Source organism: Agaricus bisporus (assembly GCF_000300575.1).
Source record: "Agaricus bisporus var. bisporus H97 unplaced genomic scaffold AGABI2scaffold_3, whole genome shotgun sequence".
NCBI classification, from domain to species: Eukaryota; Fungi; Basidiomycota; class Agaricomycetes; order Agaricales; family Agaricaceae; genus Agaricus; species Agaricus bisporus.
The window spans coordinates 173,470-200,128 of NW_006267366.1; the positions used below are offsets into that span (position 1 = coordinate 173,470).

At 45.2% G+C, this 26,659-nt stretch overlaps 12 protein-coding genes across 12 annotated transcripts; 7 read left to right on the forward strand and 5 right to left on the reverse strand.

Annotated features, from left to right (window-relative positions):
• Window positions 1-60: 60 nt before the first annotated feature.
• Window positions 61-2,087, forward strand: AGABI2DRAFT_191032 (hypothetical protein). The gene is made up of 10 exons (XM_006458848.1): window positions 61-253; window positions 307-347; window positions 406-626; window positions 682-759; window positions 823-980; window positions 1,031-1,062; window positions 1,117-1,347; window positions 1,406-1,563; window positions 1,621-1,673; window positions 1,732-2,087. The coding sequence occupies exons 1-10, from the start codon at window positions 165-167 to the stop codon at window positions 1,940-1,942; spliced, it is 1,272 nt and encodes a 423-aa protein (XP_006458911.1). The 5' UTR covers window positions 61-164; the 3' UTR covers window positions 1,943-2,087.
• A 259-nt stretch (window positions 2,088-2,346) lies between these two features.
• On the reverse strand, window positions 2,347-3,511 carry AGABI2DRAFT_183761 (hypothetical protein; the record flags this gene model as incomplete). Its single annotated transcript, XM_006458849.1, has 2 exons — window positions 2,347-3,120; window positions 3,425-3,511. 2 exons carry the CDS (start codon window positions 3,509-3,511, stop codon window positions 2,521-2,523), a joined length of 687 nt encoding a protein of 228 aa, XP_006458912.1. The 3' UTR covers window positions 2,347-2,520.
• A 994-nt stretch (window positions 3,512-4,505) lies between these two features.
• Window positions 4,506-6,140, reverse strand: AGABI2DRAFT_115880 (hypothetical protein; the record flags this gene model as incomplete). The annotated part of the gene is made up of 1 exon (XM_006458850.1): window positions 4,506-6,140. One exon carries the CDS (start codon window positions 6,138-6,140, stop codon window positions 4,506-4,508), a length of 1,635 nt encoding a protein of 544 aa, XP_006458913.1.
• Window positions 6,141-7,960: 1,820 nt separating this feature from the next.
• On the forward strand, window positions 7,961-8,956 carry AGABI2DRAFT_191035 (hypothetical protein). Its single transcript, XM_006458851.1, has one exon. It carries the CDS (start codon window positions 8,692-8,694, stop codon window positions 8,923-8,925), a length of 234 nt encoding a protein of 77 aa, XP_006458914.1. The 5' UTR covers window positions 7,961-8,691; the 3' UTR covers window positions 8,926-8,956.
• Window positions 8,957-10,321: 1,365 nt separating this feature from the next.
• On the forward strand, window positions 10,322-12,127 carry AGABI2DRAFT_191036 (hypothetical protein; the record flags this gene model as incomplete). The annotated part of the gene is made up of 6 exons (XM_006458852.1): window positions 10,322-10,454; window positions 10,523-10,545; window positions 10,603-10,761; window positions 10,826-11,179; window positions 11,232-11,730; window positions 11,783-12,127. Coding segments are annotated over 6 exons (1,355 nt in total), but the record flags the coding sequence as incomplete, so codon positions are not given.
• Window positions 12,128-13,207: 1,080 nt separating this feature from the next.
• On the forward strand, window positions 13,208-13,990 carry AGABI2DRAFT_65665 (hypothetical protein; the record flags this gene model as incomplete). The annotated part of the gene is made up of 3 exons (XM_006458853.1): window positions 13,208-13,362; window positions 13,424-13,659; window positions 13,713-13,990. The coding sequence occupies 3 exons, from the start codon at window positions 13,208-13,210 to the stop codon at window positions 13,988-13,990; spliced, it is 669 nt and encodes a 222-aa protein (XP_006458916.1).
• Window positions 13,991-15,347: 1,357 nt separating this feature from the next.
• On the forward strand, window positions 15,348-16,951 carry AGABI2DRAFT_115884 (hypothetical protein; the record flags this gene model as incomplete). The annotated part of the gene is made up of 3 exons (XM_006458854.1): window positions 15,348-15,409; window positions 15,458-16,871; window positions 16,925-16,951. 3 exons carry the CDS (start codon window positions 15,348-15,350, stop codon window positions 16,949-16,951), a joined length of 1,503 nt encoding a protein of 500 aa, XP_006458917.1.
• A 632-nt stretch (window positions 16,952-17,583) lies between these two features.
• Window positions 17,584-19,185, reverse strand: AGABI2DRAFT_65418 (hypothetical protein; the record flags this gene model as incomplete). Its single annotated transcript, XM_006458855.1, has 6 exons — window positions 17,584-18,163; window positions 18,215-18,364; window positions 18,425-18,575; window positions 18,629-18,829; window positions 18,892-19,005; window positions 19,056-19,185. The coding sequence occupies 6 exons, from the start codon at window positions 19,183-19,185 to the stop codon at window positions 17,584-17,586; spliced, it is 1,326 nt and encodes a 441-aa protein (XP_006458918.1).
• A 1,589-nt stretch (window positions 19,186-20,774) lies between these two features.
• On the forward strand, window positions 20,775-21,142 carry AGABI2DRAFT_115886 (hypothetical protein; the record flags this gene model as incomplete). The annotated part of the gene is made up of 3 exons (XM_006458856.1): window positions 20,775-20,780; window positions 20,836-20,967; window positions 21,038-21,142. 3 exons carry the CDS (start codon window positions 20,775-20,777, stop codon window positions 21,140-21,142), a joined length of 243 nt encoding a protein of 80 aa, XP_006458919.1.
• A 1,893-nt stretch (window positions 21,143-23,035) lies between these two features.
• SDH3 (SDH3 cytochrome b subunit of succinate dehydrogenase) lies at window positions 23,036-23,956 on the forward strand. Its single transcript, XM_006458857.1, has 5 exons — window positions 23,036-23,135; window positions 23,186-23,225; window positions 23,286-23,446; window positions 23,520-23,702; window positions 23,769-23,956. The coding sequence occupies exons 1-5, from the start codon at window positions 23,069-23,071 to the stop codon at window positions 23,855-23,857; spliced, it is 540 nt and encodes a 179-aa protein (XP_006458920.1). The 5' UTR covers window positions 23,036-23,068; the 3' UTR covers window positions 23,858-23,956.
• Window positions 23,950-25,620, reverse strand: AGABI2DRAFT_115888 (hypothetical protein; the record flags this gene model as incomplete). Its single annotated transcript, XM_006458858.1, has 2 exons — window positions 23,950-25,244; window positions 25,320-25,620. The coding sequence occupies 2 exons, from the start codon at window positions 25,618-25,620 to the stop codon at window positions 23,950-23,952; spliced, it is 1,596 nt and encodes a 531-aa protein (XP_006458921.1).
• Window positions 25,621-26,107: 487 nt separating this feature from the next.
• On the reverse strand, window positions 26,108-26,581 carry AGABI2DRAFT_239573 (pheromone-like peptide). The gene is made up of 2 exons (XM_006459651.1): window positions 26,329-26,581; window positions 26,108-26,273 (listed from the first exon to the last, which is right to left on the reverse strand). The coding sequence occupies exon 1, from the start codon at window positions 26,529-26,531 to the stop codon at window positions 26,367-26,369; it is 165 nt and encodes a 54-aa protein (XP_006459714.1). The 5' UTR covers window positions 26,532-26,581; the 3' UTR covers window positions 26,108-26,273; window positions 26,329-26,366.
• Window positions 26,582-26,659: the final 78 nt, after the last annotated feature.

Consider the following 26,659-nt stretch of genomic DNA (forward strand, 5'->3'; position numbering starts at 1 on the left):
CAAACCCTGTAATGATCCAATATAAGAACACTCTCAAAGCCGGCCATACTTTGCCTAACACACGTTAGTTGGACTTTTTCTTCCATCTTACTTGTGTTTCCCCCACATTCCACTCACTTCATATCTACCCTCACACTCGTTTTAACTCTCACTCCTACCTCGAAATGATGCAGGAATCCTTTGCGCGTAAAGTTGTGCTTGCTGCTTTGATTGGAGCTTTGGGTGTTTTGGCGCAACAGCCTGATGTTCCTACGTTTGTCTTGATTGCGATTTTTCGACGTGTTTCTCTTGATGATTTTCTTTCAGATACACCGGCGAGCTCGTTATTCAGAACATCTTCGATAATGGTGCGTGGCATGGTGCTCTTTCACTACATTGATTATTGATGCCATCTTATTCTTTTAGGCAAATGCATGACCGCCGCATCCAACTCCGATGGCGCCGCTGTGACCCTCCAAGGCTGTACCGGTGCTGCTTCTCAAAAATGGGTTTTCCAAGATGGGAGCGTCAAAGTTCATGGAAACAAATGCTTGGACGTCTCTAGCGGCGCTGATGCCAATGGAACGAAGATGCAGATTTTCACTTGTAGCTCGGGTAATGCGAATCAACAGTGGTCGTATGATGTTGTGAGTTGTTCGGTTATATGCTACTCTTGACGTGATGAGCGAGCATTGTTTTTAGTGGAGTAAACGCTTATCCTGGAAAGGACATAACAAGTGTCTTGATCTTTCTGCTGGTAGCACCGCAGATGGAAATCGAGTAAGTACTTTGGTTTACACTTTCGTCTGTTCGCGATGTCATTCTTATGTGCACTTTTCAAAGCTTCAAATCTGGGATTGTGTCTGGAACCCCAATCAATTCTGGAATACAGGATACCTGTCCAATAGCCTCCCTCAAACAAGTCAAGCAGAACAGTTCGGCACGAACAACTGTGGGACGAGTTCCGATCAAAATTCCAAGTGTCAAACCGCTTGGATCAAGTACGTTAATGAATGGTTCATTAATTTAACTTTAATCTCATTTAATTTAGTTCTGCCGATGACTTTTGCGTCTGGGCACCGCGTAAGCCTTGATCATTAAGAAGCGTTAACCCTATACTTAATTATATTCGGTTAGCTGCTCTGGAAGCCATTGGGAGTAGTGAACGCTACGAAGTCGCTTGGTGTACCAAATCCGGGCGAGGTACCCGCGTCATTCCAGACGGTACCCTTAAAGGCGTCCATTTCGTCGAAACACCCGATTATGTACAAATAACCGGCCAGGGCGATTTCACGAAGATTAACATCCCAGCCGGTGATGCTGGAGGTGAACTTGATAACCGTGGTGCTGATGGTAGAGGTAACCCCAGTACGTTTTATCACCTCTTCATGTTACTTCCGAAAGACTGAGATATGGTTCTTGATAGTTGGTGGATTAGTCTATGGCAATTCTTTCGGTCAAGGCCAGCAATTCCATGAATGGACCAACTTTATGTCGGATCATGAGTTCTGTTTCCGCGCTTGTCGAGGACCAAGAGCCATGGAGCTCTGTAACCATGTGTTTGACGAGATGGGCTGTTACTGGGTACGTCGGTTGTTTATCCACTGCGAATTAGCCGAAATTTGACATTGAATGGTATAGAACATGCCCGCGAACTATGACCCCGGTTTTGAGAATTGTGAAGGTGTCGACGCGTAAGTTGCTCCCGTCTTGTCATCGCATAGATATAATGCTCATAACATCTTGCGCCAGTGAACCGATGGGTGTATACACCGTTGATGGTCAACGCAGCACTTACACTCAAGGTCAAAGCCCGACTCCCCCGCCTCATCCTGCTCCTTCCTCTTCAAACTGTCAAGCTTTACCTACTGTTTCGTCTTCCCCGGTTCAAGCCCGACGTGCACTTGACAGGAAGTTTGTGCCGAAGTTCCCTGAACACACTCCCGCTCCATCCTACTTCTGATTTTCTCGTAGCTGAGTAATGGACTATTAATGATACTTTAGGTTTTTCTTGGCCATCTTTATTTCTGGTTAGGGCCTTGGGGTTGGCATGCTTAATAGACTGTGATTGACGGATACTAAAAAGCATAAATCTGAACTATTTGCACTGCACATAAGAATAGAAGACAAACCATCATGAGGAACAGGTAATGCTGAACCACCTCAGAAATCTTCACATGGTGCAACGAGGACTCTTGGCAATATACCGAAGCTTGAAACTTATTGCTCCAAAGTTAATGCAGATAGGATACATTAGATGACTATCGGACTACAAATACATCGGTGAATGAAACGGAGATGCTGTACAAAAGGCTTGACTATAGCTACAAGACGAAGATTGGAGTTCAGAAAAGCATTAAACACAGTGAGAAGGTATTCTAGTGATACAAGTGATGTCCGTGGCACACGATAAAACAAATGAAGAAATGATTAAGAATAAATGGAAAATGATTGATGAAGCTTGCAGCAGATGGTGGATTATAGACACGTGAACCAGGGCGTAGCGTAGTTGGTTTCTCTGACAGTCGAGGGTGAATATCGTCAGACAGAAATGGTGGTATGGGTGGATCGAGGAGCAGCCTTGAAACGCAACACGAAGTCGAATTGCGCACCTGTCTCTGGGCTATGCGGGTATTTTTTGCATTTATCGACTGTCTTCCACTTCCGTGCAATGACTGCCAAGGCCTCCTCACCATTTTTTGCCCTACGGCTTTCGACTAGCCAACAACCAATGACCATGCCGGTCCTTCCGATGCCGCCTCGACAATGTACGGCGGTGATACGTCCACGTCTCTCGTTATCCCTCAGGACTTCCATAAGCGGATACATGAATTCGGCTGACTTGGGTAAGGAATGGTCAGGGATGGGGAACCGATGAAATTCGATTGTTTGCATATCGATACCTAGAACCTCTGCACAGGAAGTGAGAACCTCACCATAATATGGTCGTAATTCACCGCATTCCGTGAGGTCAATAAAGGTTCGAACGCCAGCCCGTAGTAGCGCAAAAAGCTTCGGTTTGTTTGGATTCGCAGGCGTCCAAGGGTATTCACAAGCAACGACGAACGGAGTTGCCCAATACGAGTTTGGTATTGGACGAGGACGAATTGACGTCAAAGACCAAGGTATCCATGTGCGTTCCTGCTTCTCGTCGTGAAATCTAGACTCGGTAGTTGGGTCTGAGAGGGATAGGGGTTGTTGACGGGTGCAAAGAAGCAAGGTGGTTGAAGGAATGCGTATAGAGAAGCTCATGATGTAGTGAAATATGTGGTTGTATACTTTGAATGAGAGTATTATTGGCGAGTTACGCCCAAGCCGCCTTGTTTTTATTCAGCCTGGGTTGACATACTTGGGTGCCAATGTGAACTAAAAATAGTGGTGGAATTCGGATGTGTGTGGCAGTGCAAGTAATCTGGAGCCCCACACGTACTCGCGATGGGCTTACATAGGCCCGATGCTGACTATGCGCAGCCCAGTTTACTGGCAAGGATGATTGTTCCGCCAATGTTTCTGTATGCAGTGTAGGAGCCATGCGGAGGTAGCCGTAATACTCATCGGGACATCAACCGCGCCGGGAACGAGCGAAAGCAACCACGTGGCCTCTTGAGACTACACGAACATGTTTTCTAAAATTTACTTCAGGGAGTCAAAAGCTGCTCAAATTCTGACATTACGATATAGTCTAACCAGTCTACTGAGTATAAGTTTAATTGTTCCGCCCTGCCCAGGTTTTAAAGATAATCTCGCATAGAATAATGACATTGATAGCCGTCCACGTTGGACAGTAACTGAGTTGCATCGTATTCTTGAATCTAAATTTACAGTGTAAATCTCATATCTATCTCACCACACGTGCAAAAGTGTGGAGCAATCAACGAAAAGGTTTGAGGAAAGCAGAAGAGCCGACGCCAGTGACAACATGATTTCGTCGTGAGCTGCCAGATATTTGCTGGTCAACCAACAATTGAAGGTCTGCTGTAGGGCCCAAGGTTCGCCAGGTGGTCAGATTGAAGCTGGAACGCTGTCGATCCAGGATTACCCCGAAGGAGTGAATTTTGACCACTTGTGCTGGCTGACCATAGGGCTTTCAATGGGGTTTGGGTGGGTCGAAAAAAAAAATATGATTGTGCGGAACCACGCAGAACTGCGCCGATAGACGTAGTAATAGGGCATGGAGTAAAACTGTTGTTGCTTGCTCACTCATCGGTCATCACTCCGAGAATCCAGATCGCGCAGGTTCCAGACATACTCGAGCTTCCGCTTATCATGACTTGCCTCTTCTAAAATTGATATCACCAGTACCACTCAAGCGCCGCCGCGTATAAATATAACTGAACAATTTGGCCCCTTCCTCTGTCTTCGATTGATAGATGTAGAAGGTGGGTTATAAATTTTATTTAAGTAAGACTGAACGTGAATATCACTAATAGTTAATCAAAGGCGCACGATACTATATATGCCGAAAGATCGAAAACTTCACGATCGCGGTCACGAGAGCGTCGGAAATCCATGATTGTATTGCATTTTCAGCTCCAAGTATGGATACAGTCGTTTTCAATCAGAAAGTCATTATTTACCCAATCCCAGTCACCCACACTGCATCTCTCCAACAGTGGGATATTTTCCTTCAGACAATCGACAAAACGTTCATCACGTATCACCTCCTCCACTTCATCGGTACGAAAGGACTTGTCATCCAACTTTAACCACCTCAGATTTGGGAACATACCTGCCCAAGCTACCACCGTAATCAAAGTCTCCATAGTGAGCATTCCAGATGCGCCTTTTGTGTTTAATGTTAGCGTCTCCACTCTTTTCAGGTATTGAACAGGGGAGGCGTCTTGGTTAAGGATGTGGTTGAATGAAAGCCACATGCAGAAGTCGGTATCAAAGCATACTCTGAGTTCGAGATGAATTGAACTTTTGCCACACGTGGATGGATCATTCTTCCTAGACCCCAAAGCGATGAGTGCATTATTAACCTGCTCATATCTCCGAATATCTTTGTACGGAACCATGATGCAAACATGCTCCAAATTCGAGAAAACTTTTGGATACTGAAGGAGCGAATAAACAACTTGCGCACTTGCATGGAGGATTTTGAGATTTGGCAAAAACCTGTCTGCACCAGCACTGCGATATTTTGGATCGAAGTACGGATACTCATTGTGAAATTTGACCTTCTGGACGCTTGGGTGTCTAGCCAGGAAATCGAATAAGCACTCGAAATTGGATGACGATGTAGGTTGGTCACCAGAAAGCTTGTAGGTTACTTTGAAGGTCTCGAGCGAGGGTAATGAGACAGCTAAGAAGAAATCATCATAGTAGCTGATAGGAAGCGGTTTGGATTGGTAGATTTTCAGGTTTCGCAGCGTAGGCGATTGAGACCGGAGGAGAGCTAACATATGCGGGAGAAGGAAAGGGTCCAATGTAGGACTCGTTTCCAATGTCAGCTTGTTAAGGGTGGGGGCGCTATCCAAAAAGAATGGAGGCGGAGGCGGAGGCGTTGGTGGGGACGATAGATGACCGCCAATCGGCTCGAGCGAATGGTGTATGCAGCAGCATATATCACCCCTGAGGTCGACATGTTGGCATCCTTTTGCAAGGGCGGCCTCCAGAAGGATGATCAGTTTTGAGCGAGCATTCGAGGCCTCGGCCCAACTGCCGGCCTGAGCTGAAGCCAAGTCTAGCTTCAGACAGTCGATGGACGTGACGTGATTATCAAGGAACCGTGTGATAGCCACACCCTGGCGACGAAAGCATTTCGAGTCTTCGAAGGAATAGTCAAAGTCTGCGAGGGCATACTTAGCACCTTGACGGATATAGAGGGCTGCAAGAATAGAGTCCCTGTGCGGAGTGTCATGGGAAATCGAAAATTTCTGTGAACTCCAAGACCCCAATTCACGGGTCAGAATCATTTGTGTAGCTTCGGCATTGAGAAGCATGTCGACTTGGGCAAGAGCGAGCAATGTAGAGTAATCGCACAAGCCAAGGACGCTTTGAATTAGTTCAAGCGGGAGGTTCAACAATAGAGCAGATTGGTTTATTGTAGTAAGCAGTTGAGACTGGAGTGGGGATGGCGGGGTGTCGGTGGCGAGTGGTTCCCTGAATTCATCACATACTATCGAAGTTGAAAGAGATGAACAAGTTTGATGTGCCATGGGGTAGAGAAAAATGGTGAAGGGGTTGGGGATGATGTAGAAGTAAGCGAAATATCGGTGGAGGATAAGGATAGCTGGAGTTCACGATTGGGGGATAGAGAAACATATCTCGTATCCCAATGTGACTTATATATAGTGTGGGGGAAGCGACACGGCTAGAAGAGGAAAGACCGTGCACGATGCGTTGACCGTGCATTTCGCACGCTGATGACGCATCGACCGTCGGCATGCACTGGTGCACTCGGCGGGTACACAAGTAACTACTTTCACATTTTCTAGGGCTCACGCCACTCGTTTGGACATTTAGTTAAATGGGCTCATAATAAGTAGACGAGCATCTCATTCTTGCATCCCAAACTCAGCTTTAATTTATCTCCCCTCTCGAATTCAAAGTCAACCCCACAATAGCATTCTGCGATTTTCCTAATTTATACAGAACAGCGACTCAACAATGAAAAAACAATAGAACTTGGGGTTGCATTAGCTAAGTGGTCTAAGAAAATGTTGAAATTGTGGATCCAATCACATAGCCACTCAGCGCATGCGCCCTCACGGTGGTACCTTGTAGAGGTATGGAGCGGCAAGTCAATTACCAAAAATAATATTGCCAAGGGACTCGAATATATAATGAGTATTCAAACATGATCGAAAACAAACAATGGTTTCCAGGCAGATACCTTGTCAAGCTGCTAGTAAGTTATATTATGGTCTAGTACTTTCTCCGAGTCAACCTCAAAGGCGGAAGTCGCCACTGAAAAATTCGGCCATGACTGTATCGACAACACTGCAATTTTGACTTTTAGTAACTGAGCTAGGCAACCCAGTGCGTTTGTATACCAGGTCGGTCAAGGACTGCTTGGAGTTTTCATCGGGTGAGGAACAAGAAGAACGAGACATCATCGAGATGAGATGAAAAGTATTATCCTTTTTGTGTTCTTGAGGCTTACTATATCCGGGTCTTTCATCAGCAAAAGGGTTTTCAAAATAGAAGGGCTTAGAACGGCACCATAGGATTTTACGCCTTTCTACTTTGCATAAGATTATATTATATTCCAAAAGTTACCTTTCTGATGGATTGTGGTGGAACTAGTTCCATAACAAGGTCTCTAAGCCCTTCTATTTTGAAAACCCTTTTGCTGATGTTGACGATGTTAGCGGTGAATTTAAAATTTGGCATTGCAAGAATACTCTTTTCACTGTACCTTCGATTGTCAAGTCTTCCCGGGCCGTTGCCAAAGTGCCGGAGCACCATATCCTGGTGAGTTGGACTTGGATATTATGGATGAGATAAACCGTGGGCGCAAATAATTGTTTGGTTGATTCAAGTGTAATCTTGCCATTGTTTTTCGACTATTGCTCTTTATCCTGTTAATTTCCTGTTTTATCGTGCCCGCATTCGAACGCAGAAGGTCGTTACATATTCTATGGGTATAGCTATTAATTACAAGGGGTAGTTGAAAGAATGAAACCAAGTCACGAATACGACAAGTAACTGATCAAAAAAAAAAAAAGGTTTGAAACTAGTTTATATCCCTCATGACTGATCGCTCGTGAACGAAAATGTCCAAAATCGTATCGATTCTCCAGCTGAATGGCTCCTGTCATTTTCTGTAAGCCACCGTTCACTTAACCAAGGGGCTTAGAGTGCATCTCTCCAATACTGGACACATCTCCTTCAGAGTTGTGAAAAAACGGTCACTATCTACCGCCGCACACATCTCATCATCGAAATAGCCGTCGAACCTTAACCACTTTAAATTCGGAAACAAGCTTGCCCAGGCCATCAATTTATCCAAATGACGAACTTCGAGTTTTGCATCAGAGTCTCTTGCAGACAATGAAAGTGTCTCCACTCTTCTCAGGCGCGAGATAGGACCGGCAGACGGGTTTGTGATGTGGCATTGAATCCATGAGCAGAAATCGGCGTCAGCCGAGATCTTCAGTTCGAGATGAATAGGACATTGACAAGGCGAGGATACGTCGGTCATCCTAGACCCCAAGGAGATCAGTGACATATCAATATCATCTGGGATGAGTTTATAATCGTTCCCGGTCTCAACGGAGACATATTCCAGATTCGGGAATGTGCTTGAATCCCGAAGGAACCAAGAAATGGTTTTTGGATGGCCATACAGTTTTTTGAGATTTGGCAAAAAGGTCTTCATGTTATCGAAACCCGGATATGGATATCTATCAACATCTGGATATTCTGCGTCGTTGGCCGGCATCGGGGGAAACTTGACCTTCTGGATGCTTGGGTTTCGAACCAGGAACATGTACCAGAGCTTCATCATCCGTGATGGCACATAACCAGATTTATAAGTGAAGCTCTCGAGCACAGGTAATGAAATCGTCGAGAAAAACTCATTGGAGAAGTTGTGCGAACCGGTTGCGTCAAGTGTTAACTTTCGCAGCGTAGGAGATTGATTCCGGAGGAGCCCGAGTGTAGAGGAGTTAAGGCAAGGACCCAACATGAGATTTGGTTCGATTTTCAACTTGGTAAGCGAGGGAGTGCTATTCAAAAAAGATAGAGGGTTTTCCCAAAGGAAAGATGGTGATGGTATCTGGGGTGTGGGGAACGATATCAAAGGTGGTGCGGGTGGACAAGGGGGCGTTTGTTGCGAGAAATAACGACGAAACCACCGGGGAAACCGTTCACGGGATGATTTACGGGAAGCACATCGTGGTAGTATACAAATCGGCGTATGGCAATGGACGCTGTGTATGCCTCCTGAAAGGTAAAGATGCTGACATCCCTTTGCGAGGGCGGCCTCCAAAAGGATGACCAGTTTTGATCGGAAAGAAAGTTCCTCGTTCACAGTCCAAAGCGTCGATGAATAACAGCAGAGTGTCAGACAGCGGATCGATATGACACGATTACGTAGGAATCGCGTTAAAGCGTCAAGCTGGTGAGAGAATCGTTCCGGGTCAAAGGCATAGTAGAAGGATGCGAGAGCATGCTTATCAGCTTGGCGGATATTCAGGGCCGCAAGGATTTGGTGCTTGTGTGGACGGCGAATGGGGATTGTGATCTTCTCGGAGCGCCAACCAATCAATGCGCGTATCAGAAGAACTTCCGTGGCGTAGAAATTGAAAAACCGGTTGACTTGTGCAAGGCGGAGGAGCGTAGAGTATTCGCAGAAATCCAAGATCAGGCAGATCAGCTCAAGCGGTAGGGATCCCTCTTGGAAAAACTTTTCTGTTGCACCGTATTGTTGGGATGGTACATTGGCGAACGATTGCCTTGAACGAGGTTGATTTCCGATATTGAAGTTGATGGAAACGACTTACTGCTGTGAAGACATCGTAGCTGACGCGGGATTAAGGTGGGTGTTGGTAGACGAGGCCAGGTGGTGTGCATATCGATATATATAGGCCACTGGATGACTGCCCGTAGGATTTGGACTTCCAGATTCTTCCAGATTCCGCTCTAATCCCTAGCTTTTTGAAACTCCGCTGGTCATTCCAGATTTTCTCTCATCCGTGGACCATTCGTCTCCAGACTTCCAGACTTCTTACTGCTAAAAATAAAATGAAGATGATGGAGAGCATTACCACAACGTTTTCCAAGTCCCAACTCATATGAGAGGACCAAAATCAATAAGGAGGTAATGAATGAGCTCTTTCACCCGTGATAAGTTCGTACTTAACCTCACCGTTGCACCTGTTGGTAGTTTGTGGTTCGAAATTGTTGATCCAATATACCCAGAACAACATGTCTTAGGATGCGCGCATACCCCTTGGAGTCACTGGAAGAGTTTATCTTTCGTGTTTAATAGCTAATTTAACGGTCACGAAGTAAATCATAAATCAACAGAATATCAATTTTGAGATGTCCATGTCAATACTGAAAGGGCCTACCATCCATGTACATATGTCTCGGTCGGTCCAGTTGACTCTTGGCGTTAAGAACAGAACTGCTGAAGCGTCCTGAAGATATATGTTGTATATTACGTAATTACATCACAGAAAGACCTCCGATTTCTTCTGGGCCAGTCCCTCGTTGACACACTGCAACCTTTTTTGTCGGGAGGAAGAGTATGGAGTTTTCGGTTCAGAGGGTTTCTCTGGGATATCCTCCGATCCCAAGGACTTGTCTGCAGTGACGGGTATGTTTGTAGATGTTTGTCAACTTCCCCCGAGTAACTGAATATGACGCATTTGTAAGTTGTCAGTGCCCTTGATGTCCCAGCTCGAGTCCTTTCCGAATGTTCACTCCTCTGAAGCAGACGTTTGGTACCTCAAAGATATCCTTTTCGGTCCCCCGGACGCACCAAAACAACCGTTCAAGATAATTACGCAAAATTATAATGGGTAAGCTTGTACTCCTGTATTTCTAGAGTAAGAAGCAGGAGACCTAACTGATTTTCATGAATCGCTAGACCATGTTCACTTATTGCTATATGTGAGCTATTTGTTCTTGTGCTTTATGCCAAAACTCATGTTTTATTTTTGCGGGCAGGTAATATCCTTATTCTACGTGGCGACATTGAGATCCTACCACCATCACGCCAAACTGTATCCTACGAATTTCTCTCTCAGTTAGTTGCTGAATACCTCCTAACGAGCGCTCATGATATTGATGTATCCGCTGCGTTGACTACTCTGCCGTATACCCAAAGTACGTTCTTCTCCCACCTCCTTTAAATAAATTGTAGGATTTAATTTCGTGATTATAAATCTAGAGGGAATAGATCTGAATCCTGTGTTTACGGATGCTGTTTCGTTTCGTCCGTCGGGTTCAAACCCCGGTGACGGAGTAGGAGAATTGGATTTATTTCGCAAGGCTGGGATTGAACTCGTTCATGGATGGCTGGTCGACCCGGAGTCTGAGGAATCGGAAGTGGTATCGAGATATGGGGATTATGATAGAGCTGTTGAGCTCGTTGCGGAGGTGGATCATTTGACTGGAGGAAGATTGGTTTTGGAAGACCAGGAGGCGGGTGTGTCAGACGAGGCTGGTGGTAGTGGGAGTGGGAGTGGAGGTTCTGGTGCTGGAGGGAATTTGTCAGAGGCGCAAAGGAAGAAGGTTGAAGATGGTGAATCTTTCTGGCCCATTGCACTTATCAAAATGTTGATGGTCTTCTCTAGCGATCGCCGTTCAGAGATACCTCGGCAATACTTCTTCTCAATTGACTTATCATGGTCTCTTTTACCTCGCCCAAACACTCAAACCTTATACTCTCTATGCTTTATTCCGAAACTCGCATCTATCCGTAATCTACAAAACGGAAGAACCGAGAGAAGAAGGTAGTGTCGAAACTGAAACCAACACCAGAACTGAAACCCAAACCAGAACTGAAACTGAAGGAGCAACAACTGAAGATATACCCATACCAACACCACTAACACCACCGTCGACAACGAGGACAAGAGGAGCAGCATTATATGCTTTAGTTACAGATGAAGTATTCCTCCAGGAGCCTTCAATAGTTTGGGAGCGATTAGCGGACGTCGATGGAAGTTCGTCATCATGGACAGGTTCAGATTTTCGTCAAGCAATGCCTCCTGGGGGTGATTTTGCTGGTCAAACAGCAGAAGACGCTTTGATTGCTGCGCAAATTGCTGCCGGTATGAACGACCCAACTGAGTGCGTTTTTATCTATGATTATCCTTTCATTTTTAATGACTTAATCGGATAGTCATGAACTGGCATTACAACTTCAAGCAGAGGAAGAGGAAAATGCTAGACGAAGTCATGAGCGTAGAGTTCGTCAGGACGAACAACAGCGACAACGACAGCAGTATGAGGTTGTTCAACAACGACGGGCAGAATCGGAGAAAGTGGTGAAGAAGAAGAAGAAGAAATCGGACTGTGTAATTATGTGAATGTCAACGGAAGACATACTTAGATGATGTGCTGGGTTATAGTTCGCGACGTCCCATGTCAATATCATTATGCCTCCTATGTCATGTGACTCCCATCCCTTTCTGCAGCAACGACGATGGTGCTGTACCCGAAACACCCGCTCGTCGACGTCCAGAATCCCTGCTACTGTCCTTCTCTCCCTGCGCGCGCATATATCCACAACCTGCATCAATCAGTCTTCCCCGCTGGCGGATTTGCTCCTCTCGGCGTCGTCAACCATTTCACCAAGACTCTAGCTCAATGTGTCGCTACTCCCGAATCTGGACTTGGGGATAAAGGCATTCTAGACTCGGATTCTGAAGACTCTTTTTCTTCTGATTCTAGTGCAACGACGACTACAGAAACTTGTTCTCCTTCAGACGAGGAATTTCACTCGGCTGTCAATAACCCTCAGGCTCTTTCTAATGCTACTGCGACTTTGATCGGCTCTGCTCTCCCTGCTTCTTCTCTGGGAGTTCTTGATACGACTGATACAATGGATAACATCAGTTTTGACCCTACACATCTTAAACGGTTCACTGGCCTTCGCGACTCTCATCTTCTTGCGCGTCCTCCTCGTAAACGTAAAAGTCCTTCTGCTTCTAATCACTCTGGAAGGTCTGGTGATTCCAACGCTGCATCCGATAAGAGCGATATTCGAGGGCCTTCTAAGCGCGCTAGGTCCACGCCCGGTTCTCTGGAACGATCATTCAAAGTTAAGCTGAAGAGAAAAATCTTGGATTTCGATGTACCCTCTTCGACGCAACCTCTGGATACGATAACGAAAAAATCGCCATCGCCACCGATATTGGAGCCTTTTCACCCTTCTTCGCCTGCTTCATGTCAGGTCGATTCTTCTACCCCTAGCGAGAAGAGAACGGATTTGGCTGAGCTTATTGACGAGATTATTGCCTGGGAACCCGAAGCGGATATCGACCCGGGTTGGACTGTACAACAAATTGTGGATTATATTGCTGAGACCCGTACGTGACGAATCAGTTTACGAAGGTGTGAATGTTGTTAAAAGCGGGTTAGGTTTAATTAGAGGTCATTTGATGAAAAACATGGGCAAATTCTCTGACCTTCGCAACCTCTCTTTGACCGCTTCACTTGGCAGCATTTATAGCTATTTCCCGAGCGCTGTCGAGGAGGTTTTATCAGGTATGTATATTCACTGTGATGCACCGCCGTGGCCTGATGCATAAATACTAACGCATATATGCACTCAGAACTTCATACGCCTGGATCGTTTATGGGTCTTGTCAGCCTGAAAATCGAAACCGTACCCTTGGCTGATGACCACGTCTTGAATTTCCACCACCTTCCAGGTCTTCAATATTTGAGTTTGAGGGACACTTGTATTTCGAACACCGCGTACGTTCATGAATCTGCCTTTCCGTTTACATACCCTCGTCAACTGATTCAACTGTTATAGTGTCTATTTACTCAGCTCTCATCGGCGGACGTTACTTTCACTTGATATAGGTTATAACTCTGATATCGATGATGACGCCATCGCCCCTTTGCTAAACTTCAAGAAACTGAAGTACCTTAATATGATCGGGACGGATATTACGATGGATGGCTTGCGTCGTTACGCGAAAGCTATTCATGAAGCCAAACGAGTGATTCATATTGATATACCCGAGGAATGTGAACAGAAATTACAAAGTACGAAAATCCTCCCATCTCTTGATTATTATACATATAATTCTCACAAACAGACCTCGGCCATCTTTATCTCGTTGATATCCCTCCACCCTTTATAAGCGACCCCGACGCTTTAGAAAATCTTACTTTGGCAGAAATTCGAGCGAACTTGAATGCGCATTGGGAAGTGAATAAGCGGATTGTGACGACGGGGAATAAGAATGATTTGAGGGAGAGGCTGAAAGAGTTGTTGGCGAGGAGGAAGGATGATTTGTTGGTCAAGGAGATGGTTGAGAATGGGAGAGATGGTGGTGCTGAGTTTAACAATCGTGGGGATGCAGACGACAAGTGAAATGTTCTTCACGATTTTGGTGAGGTCGATTTTGATTGACTTCCCTCTGTTTTCTGGTTTTCGGTGCTTGCGGTTTTTTTCTCTTTTCTCGTTGCATTGTTTCTCCCAATTCTTGCGCGCCTAGTGAGCCCGTCCTGCCTTGATTGCGTTGCCTTCCTTTGGCAGTCTCTTTTCCGTTGCGTTGTTTCTGCCATTTCTTGCGCGCTGCCCTTAACTTACAGTGATTTGCTTCCCTTTATTCCTTTGGTGCGTTGTGTCATGTCGTACGTTATAATTCAATTAATGCTATGCGGATTTGGGACTGGATACTTTACCTTCCTTTAGTTGATGAGAGGGCGAAACGTCTTTATGATGTTGCCAGGGCTTTGTATGATGAACCGACTTCTTCCGACTATGGGGTTTTGGGAGGGAGGTTTGACATGCAGTTCATGCTCACGTGTTTTCATTTACTGATTCATCGACAATTTATGTCACGTCGCCTCTTGTTGGCCATTGCTACAAGGCTGGTATATCATATATGCCACTTGTGAAGACTGAGTTATAGTGTACTTATCAGTAGTAAAATGAGAGTATGGAAAGAAAGCTGGAAGTCACTTCATACCACTCGTTAGTATAGGACATATGAGACATCCCACCGTCGCTTCGGGAGCAACCTAAAACTCGAAAAGCAATGCGCGGATAAGCATTATTCCTGCAATGCCGGCGGAACTCGCTACGGATATGATCAAAGCGCTGGATAAAGAGAGTTTCGAGAACACAAAAGGACAATGGTGACCTTCCTCCGACGATCGATGCTTTGTCCTTCTTGTTTCTCAACCGATCAAACAATGGCCACTGTCCAACTACTTCTTGGTCTACCTAGCTGACGAACACATTGGATTACCTACCTAGCTTGGTGCTTGAAAACCAATATTGTTATGGCCGAAATCTTTGGGTGGGGCTTTCGACTTCAAAGTAGGCCATAATACAGCCTGAAGCTCGACAATGGATCCGCCTGGATACCATTGTTATACTCATTATTTTCGAGTCTTTTGTCATTGATTTCCTTGTTAATTGACCTGCTGGCCTATACCTCTCCGAGAGCCCGCCGAGGGTTCAGGCGGGATCGGACAACATCAACATCACTTAACTCGGACCGCCCAGTTGATGCGAACCCAGCTTTCATTGTTTCTTTATTGTTGAATTGTTTTTACTGTTTTTAGGTACTTCAGGAAATAGTAGAGTACATAAGTCCATCTGAAACGAGGAGATATGTTTCTCTAGTCTTTACGTTTCTACCCCACATCACGAACACCAGTTATCCTTAGGCATATATCCTCTAACATCCCTGCTTAATTCTACACTGGCGTCAGCCGCGATGCCTTCACGACTTTCTCAATCCCATCATTTTGGCACCCACATCGCTACGAGACTTACAAAGTAAGTCATTGCCTTTTCCTTGAATGATCGAAATCAACCTTATCCAAGGGAATCACATGCCACCGACGAATTACTGCCATCCCTGCTCCAACCTCAAAAGTGCATTGAAGCAGCCACCTTTGGTCACGATCTAGTGTCGAACTTGCCGGTAGAGGTGCTTGAACAAATTGTGGATTTCTGCGATGGTTCTACGTACTTCCGTCTTGCGCAGGTCAACCGACATTGCAATTGCATTATTACAGATATTATTCTGGCCCATAACCAGATGGATTCGAATTCCAAACACATCTGGTTTTACTATTACATGTGGAACAAGCCCAAACTCCTTGCCGCTCTCAGTATTTGTCTAAGTGACAAATATGTTCTCTCAGAGTTTTACTATTCCTTCAATTCCGAGGAAGCGATCTGTCATCACCTTGCCGCTATCACTCGGTTCTTTCAAAATCGTGTTATGTCCATCGAACGTCTGAAGCTAGACTTTCCCTCAACAAATCAGCCGACCCTGGACGAAGCCATAATTTCTAGATCGACATTGGTGACGCTTTTGGAGGTCGCCCTTGCAAAAGGATGTCTGTATTTTGAACTTAATGGCCATATAGACTGCTTTCTACCGCATTCCAGCCCGCGGCATACTGATAGCTCCTTCGAACGAACTATTTCACGAGAACGTAAATCACGTCGTGGACGTGTTTTATCTTGGTTCAAATCACATCTCTCCCCATCAACGCCTCCGCCTTTACCTTTTTTGGACAGCCCTCCCTCGCTTAACAAGTTGACAATCAACTCATGCCTTATGTTGGATCCTTCCTTTCGCTTACATACATTCGGTCTCCTTCAATCACAATCACCTACGCTGCGAAAGCTGAAACTTCACCGACCCGAACCCGAAAATAGTATATGCGAAGAGTTTTTTTCTTCAAAGGTCTCATTACCCGCGCTCGAGAGTTTCACCTATGCCTACTATGAGCCTGGTTACCCACTAGCCAAGAAATTCGACGCCTTGTACGGGTTTCTTGCTCGACACCCAAGCATACAGAAGATCAAGTTTCCCCCGATTAGTGCCCAATTTAACCGTTTATTTCCCGCTTTTAAAAAATGTCCCAAGTTTAATGCGAAAAAGCTATTTTTGCCAAATCTCCAAAGAGTCTATGGACATCCGAGGATTGTTTCTTGGTTCCTTCAAGACCCGAAGGCCTTCTCAAAACTGGAGCATGTATCCCTTGAGGCCAGAAACAAATTTCTTTACGAGTCTTACTACCTGCTTGATGATGCACTCATTGCCTTGGGGTCTAGGATGAGCGACGTATCCCCGTCCGGTGGCAAAAGTCCGATTCATCTCGAACTCAAAGTCTCCGTTGATGCCAACTTCTGCCAGTGGCTTTCTAGGCACATCGAACATCCAAGCGCCAGTCCCATTCAAAATCTGAAAGGAGTAGAGACATTGACAATATGCGCAAAAGACGTACGTGCGAAACTCGAAGTTTGTCATTTGGATCAAGTGATAGCTTGGGCAAGTCTATTTCCAAGTTTGAAGCGGTTTAGGTTGGACATGTATTCCCTTGATTTGTATAAGGTGATAAGCAAAGACCCTCAAGCTTTTTCCACTAGTGTGATGGATAAATGTCTGGGGGTGGAGATATGTAGTGTAACTAACTTCGATTGTTATTATGATGGGTTGACTTGTTGAATTGGTTTTTTTATTCTCTGCTTTTCACACGGTCAGCCCGACCGCGCCTCGTGGGCTGTGGCCCAATTCTGGTCAGGCTCCGGCCCAGCTCACTCAACGCGCGTGTCACGCATCACGTGCGTCACTTCCTGAGCGCGTCAATGATCGTCGATCATCGATCAATCGCGTCGGGATGTTCCGAACAGGGAAGGGAGAGACTCCTGTCGCGACACAGAGATTTCTATACGATCGCGTGTGGCTTCATCGAGTCCGAAGCATTGACATTGAACATTGAAAAAAACACTGTTAACCTGGATTGCCATGGTCCGCATAGAGTGAATCCGAAGAGGGAAATACGTAACAGTAGTCATACAAGCTGAATGGCCCATTAACATTATTTAACTCTGACTATCATGATCAGACATATACTGTTCATGATCACGTTCATATCGCCCAACGGCCCAGCGTGGAAATCCGTTCTGACGTTACCAATCGTCGATCATCTAAACTAAATCTTATCCTTCTCCGGTGTATCAGTAAGTTCCTCCTCGATTCGGGGCTTCGGTCGTGGCAGTGTATCATGCATAAATACGAATACGCATATGGTTTCGATAGCGAGTATGGCAAAGAGGAACCAGAGTGCGGCTTTGCGTCCTGTCCATGAAGTAGGTCCACCGTGAGTCTTGTCAACACTCGTCTGTATGGAAGCAGCTATGGCACTTCCAGCTGCGCTTCCAAGCTGGTTGAAGCAGTTGAAGATTGAGCCGACAACGCCTGCTTGTTTAGGTGATGTCACGGCAAAAATATCAATACTAGAATAAGGTGAGTATGAATATTCACGCGAAAGGTTTCGTAGGTAAATAGTATACCTGATTACGGTGAAGATGATGATGATGCCAGTAGTACCAATGCAAAATCCAACAAATACGAAGCGCCAATAATGTTGAGGTGAGTCACCGAAAGGCAAAAGTGCTGTGCCAATGAGAGCCAAGATGTGTCCTCCGAGCAGGACCCATTTATTCGAGAATCTTTGCTGAAGGGAAGTCGCGACCGGGGTCACTGGGAAGCCTAACAGCCCGAGGGGAAGACTGGATAACGTTAAGATAAAAGACCTGACCAAAAATAATGGAATGACCTACAAGTGGAGTGCAGTAATGATGGGTGACCAGCCATAAACGTTCTGCCAAACCCATGAGAACAATAGCAGAACAATACTCCACCACATTATTGGCATAGTAGCACATCCTGCAAGGATGGCGAAGTTTTCCACTCGCCAGAGGCTTGGGGGGCTGTGCGACGCGGCAAACATCGTTAACGATCGTAGAAGACATTCAGCATATATCACGTACATGACGGCCATTTCTTCAGGGATACGCGCCTCCCAGAAAAAGAATCCAATGAGGAAGATAAATGAAATGAGGAATGGAGCTAAGCATCGTGCGCTATCCCAACCATTCGCCGAACCACTCGTCACGCCGAATATAAAAAGTATAAGGCCAGCTGCAGGAGGATCAATTTTCCGAGTCGGTGTACATCGAATGGACCAAAATTACCTGTCATCAAAAATACTCCAAGCATATCCAGCCGTTTGAAACGCTTTGCTTTGTCGAGAGCGGATAGGTGTGACCCCTGAGGAGAAGGACATAGAACCATCACTCCGGTGAATAGGACTGCGCCAAAGATTGCAAACATGTAGAATATCCAAGGCCATGTTGCCCAATTCACGATAAAAGCGCCAATGACAAGTCCAATGACTGTCAACAAAAGGTGCATAGTCACTTCTATGAACGATTTTAAACGTGTACAAGGAACGTACCATTACCGAGAGCTCCGCAGATGCCGAACATGGCCACAGCTTTGGCTTGAGACGTTGGGTCCGGGAATAGATGGATGATGATGTACAAGGCCGAAGGTACGTTTATGGCTGCTCCTGTTAACATATAAGTCATGCATTTTTGAAGAAAGAGAGATTAAGCATACCGATGCCCATCAAGGCTCGCAAAATAAACAAGGGGATTTGTTTTCTCACAAACCCGGAGGCTAACGAAAATATTGCAAGTATTGCAGCACCCGCAAGAAAATTATGTTCTATTACGGTGGTTAGGCTCATTGGTTCAACTACTAAACTAAGGACTTACTGGGATTGTAAATATCGCTTAAGCGTCCGCCCTAAAAGACTTGTTTAGCTGGAGCTGGAAGGGATGTAATGAGGAGAGTATCCTTACACCAAGCATAAGGGAAGCGAAAGTTAGCTGATAACCACTAATAAGCCACACCGAGTCGCCATTCGAGATACCAAGTTCCAAGGAAATAATTGGGATCGCAGAAAAGAGAGCACTGATCGCAAATGTATCGAGAAATTGAGACAGACATAAGATAATTAAAAGGATAACTTTTCTGGCGGTGGGCAAAGCAGAGAACGCTTTGTCTCCAAGAGGAACTTTTATTGGAGGAGCCATGGAAGGATCTGAGGTTTCGGACGAGGTCATGGTGTTGGTCCTGCTGGGAGAGAGGCCTGGTCTGTTTTCATTGGCGTCTAGAACTCTCAGTTATGTAGGCATTTTTCGGACTCTCGGAGGGATATCAGCTTTCTCTGGGCAGGAGTTCAGGGGAAAGGGCGACCGCAACAGGGGCTTATCTCGATGAAAATTATTTACCCTGCATATTGATGCCATTAAGTAGACGGAGTCCACGGAAAAGAGAGCACAGCACATTAATACTCTCTAATATCGTAAATGCCCCATTATATTTAGCTTTGTGGGGTCTGGGATTATGAACGGTGCCACCGTTCGAAATGGGTGCTAGTACTGAGCTCTTGTCGTGATCACCGAGTAGCGTTTGCGTGACTCTAAAGATCAGGACAAATCCAACTTGAAGAGCTGGTTCTTGGCACGCTACAAAGGTGATTCGAGTCTTTTTCCGGTGGAGTAAAATCAGCAACGTTGGACGGTGAAACCGATCTTTCGTTTCCAGAAAGTGAAACCTGGCCAGCTATCGAGGAATGGCTTGGCAATATCGCTTCTTAATCTCCTATCAGACAGCCAACGCCGGAGATCGCTCCCACTCTCGTGTTCGGATGACAATGGTTCGGAAGCTCGGAAAACATTATCCGTCTATCGTAATTTCATCTGTAGTTTTGGTTATACCGTTATTTTACAGTAAACTAGCCACAGTGTAACGTGGATTGCGTTCGAGCGTCTCGTAATAAAAATAGATTTTTTCTAAAAATCGACAATCAAAGAAAAAAGTAAGAAAGAAAAGACAACAAAACTTGATAACATGTTCATAAAAGCTTTGAAAACCGCGTCGGTAGTTCTTAGGAGTGACGTTACAAGAGCCTTGGCACTTCCGGTAGCTTTACTGAACGTTCGATCGCATGCCAGTACTATTCAAAGATCAATATCATATATGTTCACCTACATGCCGGATCCCCTTGGTAATCTCTCAATGAATGGGGAATTTGGCGTTATTATCAGCCACTCATCGTCAGTGTGGCTCTAGCGCTAATAAAGCATGTAAAGCATGATCATAATATGCAATCATCAATTCGTCATCCACTCGTAAAGTGGATACTTCCTCGTTATAGCCATATCCATATAATAGCTCGTTTCCCTTCCATCTAGTGCAACACGTTTAGTACTCATACACCGTATCTCCGCACCCAACAACTTGTAATCGAAAAAAATAAAACTCACTACAATGTACGTTACCTCCTCCTTCATTGATACCCCCAAACTCAGAAAACTGGCTCTATCTATAGGCAGGGGATCATGTCATATATCGCGCCATCGGAGGTGCAGGTCCCGGCACCGAAACATCCACGACCTCTGGCATGATCGTCGATATCATGACAGAGACTCAACCAGCTGGAGATAGTGGCGTTTCAGCTCACGTTCGTTTCTCTCAAATTTCCCTTTGCCCTTAAGTACTGACGGACGTCAATTGTGCGCTGGGTGTTATAGGCTTCTGAGGAGGAACCACGCTACCTCATCAAGAATGATAATACTGGAAAGGAGAGCGCATATAAAGCTACGAACATTCTTGAGAAGGTCAACCCGGCAGTTTAGAATTCTGCTTCTCGGGACTTCTAGGAGTGGTTTGACTTGGTACGAGTACCATGAGATTATCACTACGGAAAGAGAATATGCAAAGGAAGTATCAATGATCGATTTGTCAAGGCTAGTCACTCGAGAGCGCAATTTCAACAGCAAGTGGAATGGTCCACTCCCGCATTCACGATCGCCGGTCCCCCGCATTGAAGTACCACACTATCTGCTACCTTATTGACCTCAACATGATGTATTGAACGATTGAGTTTGTGTATTAGAGGAATATTGAATTCTCGTCGTGATGCCATTTTTACTGGTACTTGGGGTTTACAGGGGAGTGAAAGAAGAACTATTTACTTGAGGCGGTTCAATCTGACGGCTTTCAACGCCGCCTCCTCCTTGCCTTCAATGTACCAGAGAGCATTCCCGTCCCATTCATTTAAGAGTTGTCAGACGCCAGTCCGAATGTAGTATCTGAAACTCGGTCTATCATATTCATCGCCTCTTCCGTTTTTCCGACCATCCAGTCCCCATTAAAATCCAATCAACACAATATGACACAGACACAACCGCAGCACATAAATCTATCCATCCGCACAAACTCCCTTCAGGACTACGATCCCTACATTCCTTTAAAAGAAAAGTTCATTTATTCGAACGTACATATGGCAAGATTTTCCCTCGCCCGATCACTCTTCATTTTCAAATTCTTTTGGCTGGCTATAAATATCTCCTTTTTCAATGAGGCCGCAGGTCACCTAAAACGCAATCCCAGTCAGAATAACCGGATCGCTACGACTCTCACCCATCTCACTCCAGTGCAACGAGACTTTGAGTCTTTCAATTTGGATGGCGCCCTCTACAACCCGTCGAGAACTTCCATTTCTCTATCTTCATTCCCATCAAGTTGTTCGGTAAATCACAAACTTGGAGAACGATGTCTTACGGAAATGAGGGCTGTCAACGTCACGTATGATGATTGTTCAGATGCGTGGACGTTGTGTCATTGTAGTTCTGCGAATATTACTTTGGAGGATTCGATGTCTAGATTGGGAAAGGTACCGGTTGGGTTGAGAAAGTATATTGGGACAACGCTTGTCTTTCCAGCTGAAGAGGCACATGCGTATACCCTTACGAATGGTGATATATATTTCTTTGGAGAACTTGATACGGACAGTTGGATTCATGAGGTATTTGATGTCCATATAATTTATGACTGTGATTTGATGGTTTTTTTTTTCTCCTAGGCGACTCATGCTTATGATTATGCGTTTGGAGATCCAGTTTCTGGAAGTCAAGACTGGTTGGATGCAATCGGTAACGATACATGCGCAACCGATGTTTATGGCATGACTAACGAAGCTGAGGTACAAATCAATTTTTCAACCTCAATATCCGTCTCATACTTTATGAACTACATAGGAGTTTGCCCAATCAAGCATATTGAAAATCTTTTCTCTCATCTACGGATCACTTCCTCCCGGATGGTACGCGAGTTGTATGTCCCATCAACAAAATTTTCTGGACTCACTTCCTCTTTACGACAAAAACACCCTCTTTGCCGATACCTGTGCCACCACCTTCGACGCGACAAACCAGGACAGCCAAATTGCAGCCATTCGACCGATCAAATCGAATGGCCCATTACCGAACCCTAATGCCCCGCTGCGAATAGATCCAAGCGCTGATCCAATTGTTTCGTTAATTGACAGGGTACCTCAATCAGTTGCCAGTGATCCTAGTGAGAGGAATTCTGCTTTGTCTAGTGGTAAAAGCTGGCTATTTAGTAGTTTCTCATTCGTTATTCTGATTTTGTAGAAATAACATGCACTACATATAACCAAAAATAACGTGGGAAGATACGTTTCTGTGACCATCACATCACATACGTCACAGGTGCCATCAGGTTTTGACCCGGTCGTCTCGTCGTCTGCTTCCGACTCGATGATGTCTACGAGAGCTCTTGGTATAGGTCCTGCGCTCAGACGCACAGCCTTAATCCCCCGTCATGGTGGGTATAGTTTCGAACAACAGAACCGCCTTTTCTCATGTCGGCGACAGGGAATTCAATGCTTCTAACCCGTTACATGATGAGCAAACGGTAAGCCCTACCAAATCTTCTTTATCCTACAAAGCTTTAACAGCGTATCTTTCTTACTAGCGCAATTCAAACGGAATCTCTTCCACCCTCAGCTAACGACAATATCCTCAACAAACAACGCCTCCAACGTCCCAGCAGCCCCCATTTCACAATCTATCAACCCCAATTAACATGGTTGGGGTCCATCGCCAATCGTGTCACAGGTGCTGCCCTCAGCACACGTACGTCTTTTCCCCCTTTTGTCTTTCCACCAGTCTCTCATGCATATATACAACCCTCAATGTTGATATCCAGTTTTATATGGTTTCGCGCTCGCGTATCTCGTGGCACCAACCACATTCGATAGCACGCATATAATTGAACTCGTTCATCAACTTCCTGAAAGCTTCAAATATGTGGTCAAGCTTGGGTTGGCCGCTCCGTTCAGTTTCCACGCGATTAATGGGTTGAGACATTTGGCTTGGGATACCGGCAAATGTACGTCTAGTCTCTCTTTGATTCTCTCTCTCTCTCGCTGATTCACCTACGCTTGTGTCTCTCTAGTTTTGAGTGTGAAAGGGGCTTATATGACAGGATACGCAGTTCTTGGTGCTTCAGCTGTGTCGACTGTATATCTTACATTCTTCATGTAAAATTGCCAAAATCACAGTCGCTTCTGTCAAAAAGTAAAACCGACATCTACAATTCTCCAATGCATATATACACACAACAAAAAGACTATATATCACAAACTAATAATCTGTCTAACTTTAATCCCAATAACGCCACCACCTTTTCCATCCCAACCAGGTATAGCAGCTCTACAAACCGGACATCTAGCCACATTTTCTCCAGCACCAATCATCATACCCATACTAACACCTCTCTGCAAAGTCGTCTTGACAGCAGTGAATAAACAGGATCCACAACACACGTGTCCGCAGGGCGTTAGTGTGGCATTTGAAGGGGGAAAGAAACATATAGGACAGGTGTATTCTGATAACGGCTCTTCTTGATTTTGTGGTTGCGATTGAGACTGAGTTTGAGTTTGAGTTTGAGGAGGGGTGGTGGGGGTGGATTCGAGGAGAGGTTGTGACGGAGAAGGAGATACGGACACAGCTTTGGCTTTTCCTTTTCCTTTATCCCTCTTTTTATTCGGCGGAGGAAGAGAAGGAATTTCAACGATTTCGATATCAGGAGAGCTTTCTCGTTTACGTTTGATACCAGTAATATTGGCAGAAGGAGGAGTCGGAGAAGCGATGATACTCGTCGTCGTAGATGGTGTTGATCTTCTCCCAGTGACGTTAGGTTCGACATTCACGTCATTGATGATTTTTTGTAGGCTGGCACTTGTGACTGGACTTGCGCGTGTTTGAGTTGTATGCCATAAAGTGGGAGAAGAGGGATTGAGATTGTTGGATAAACCTAGGGTATTAGGTGCTCGATTTGAAGAGGATGACGATGGTGATGAATGCGATGATGAGAGATGATTCATTTCTAGGTCTGTGCCGGAAGTGGACGACGATATCGTCGTAGCGTCAGGTGGATTTGATTGAGGAAGAACAGAAGAAGAAGAGGAAGAAGAGTGATCTCTTGAAGTCGTTGATGATTGAGTAACCTTTGCAGGAGTTGGAGAACAAGGATTCGCCACCGCCACAACCATCGGCGATGATGAAGTCATAGTATTCGAAGTCGCAGTCGATCTCTCGGAACTATTTTGTTGGTGAGGTGTTCCCATTTGAGATGACGAGGACGTAGTTTGTTCAAGCTGTCGCGCGACTTGCGATTCTTCTTCATAATCATCTTCTCTTAATTGGTCGAAACCTTCTTCGTCGTCGTATTCTTCCCAATTTCTCCAATCTGGTCTAGGAGGACCAGGAGATGTAAGGTCATGATTTTCATGAATTCGTGAATCGTTTTCTATTGGTCCAGCGACATGTTCGGGTAGGGTTTGAGGTACCTCTACCATTCGACGTTTTCGTCCTCTTGTGGTAGTACCTGTAGCCTCAAACATAGTCGTAGCACGGCCATCTGAATCACCTATCAATAACAACGGGTAAGAAGTAAGAAAGAACAGTGATAGATACAATACAAATGGCATGAATAAACACCTACCGACCGCGGATGACAAAACCGAACTATCTCTCGACAAATTACTCGACCTCGAAGCACCACGACCGCGTCTTCTCACAAAAGAAGAAGCAGAAGATAACACTGAAGAAGTTTTAGATGTCCCTCGCAGTGCTCGAGGCCTCAAAGTTCGAGTGGTCGTAGGTGGTGGAAGTGGTAGCGAGACAGAAGCAGAACTGGAACTAGGGTCCGAGACTGTGATGGATTCTGGTTGTGTTGTTGTTGAGGGAGAAATGGGGATGGAGGAGGAGGATTTCTTTGTTTGGGACCGAGTTGTTCTGGGCATTGGATGATGACGATGACGATGAGGTCGATGACCAAAGCGGATGGAGGTTAGGAATCGTGGGAAAGTCAGGGACAGCTGTCCTCGGTTCGAGGAATGTTCCCTTCCTGGTGTACGAGGTTCAACCTTACTCTCCTACCGATTTGGGGTAGAGCGTCCGCGCGTGAGTTTGCCAACTTGCGAGGAAAGGAAAGGAAATGGTATCTTATGAATAATTATACAATCATAACGCTTGGACTCTTCAATGCTAAGTTTTCCGAATGTACCCCCGACTGCGAAAGTCCATACCTTGTCAAGTCTTATCGCCGCAACTCGGGGTCAAGATCAACGTTCAACGCTAAACCCTTTAATAAAATAATATTCCAGAATTACGTCTCGAACCTATGCCCGCATGCAATATCACTATACAGATATTGACTTGTACAAACAAAAAGAAGAAAAAAGAAGTCAAAAGAAAAAATGAATGAATGACCTGCTATATATCAAAAGCGAAACTGCGAAGAAAAATGAAAAGAGCGACCGATAGCGCGGTAATTGCAACCTAGTAGGAAGCGCATGACAAAAGATTTTATACAAGGATAATGTAGTCGATTGTGGTGTGGTGGTGGTGTGCCACTGCGCAGTAAAAGGGGTATATAGTGAAGTCCAATTTGACACTTGACATAGAAATCAGTATCTTATTCCTCATCGCAGATGAAAATACTCACTTACTCGTCATTAAATAACCATGATTTGAAGGAAAACAAGATTCAGGCGATAACGCAATAAGCGTTATTGCCATATCCACCATTCTTCTCCTCGTCTAGAGGAAGACATGAAGCATCCACATCCTCGTGTTTGGTTTGGGATAGTGTGTCTATCGAGGACTCTGTTGTGCCGAAAAGCAGTGAGGAAAAGGTTGTGAAAGCGTCCATGGATAATGTCTATGATAGCGTTCGGTAGAAAACTCGAGTGTAGAAGACCGTCTCAAAGGAAGTTAAATAAACCAAACAATTGAAATAACCCTCACACTCTTATACCCAACACTGTTTATTGTTTCGCA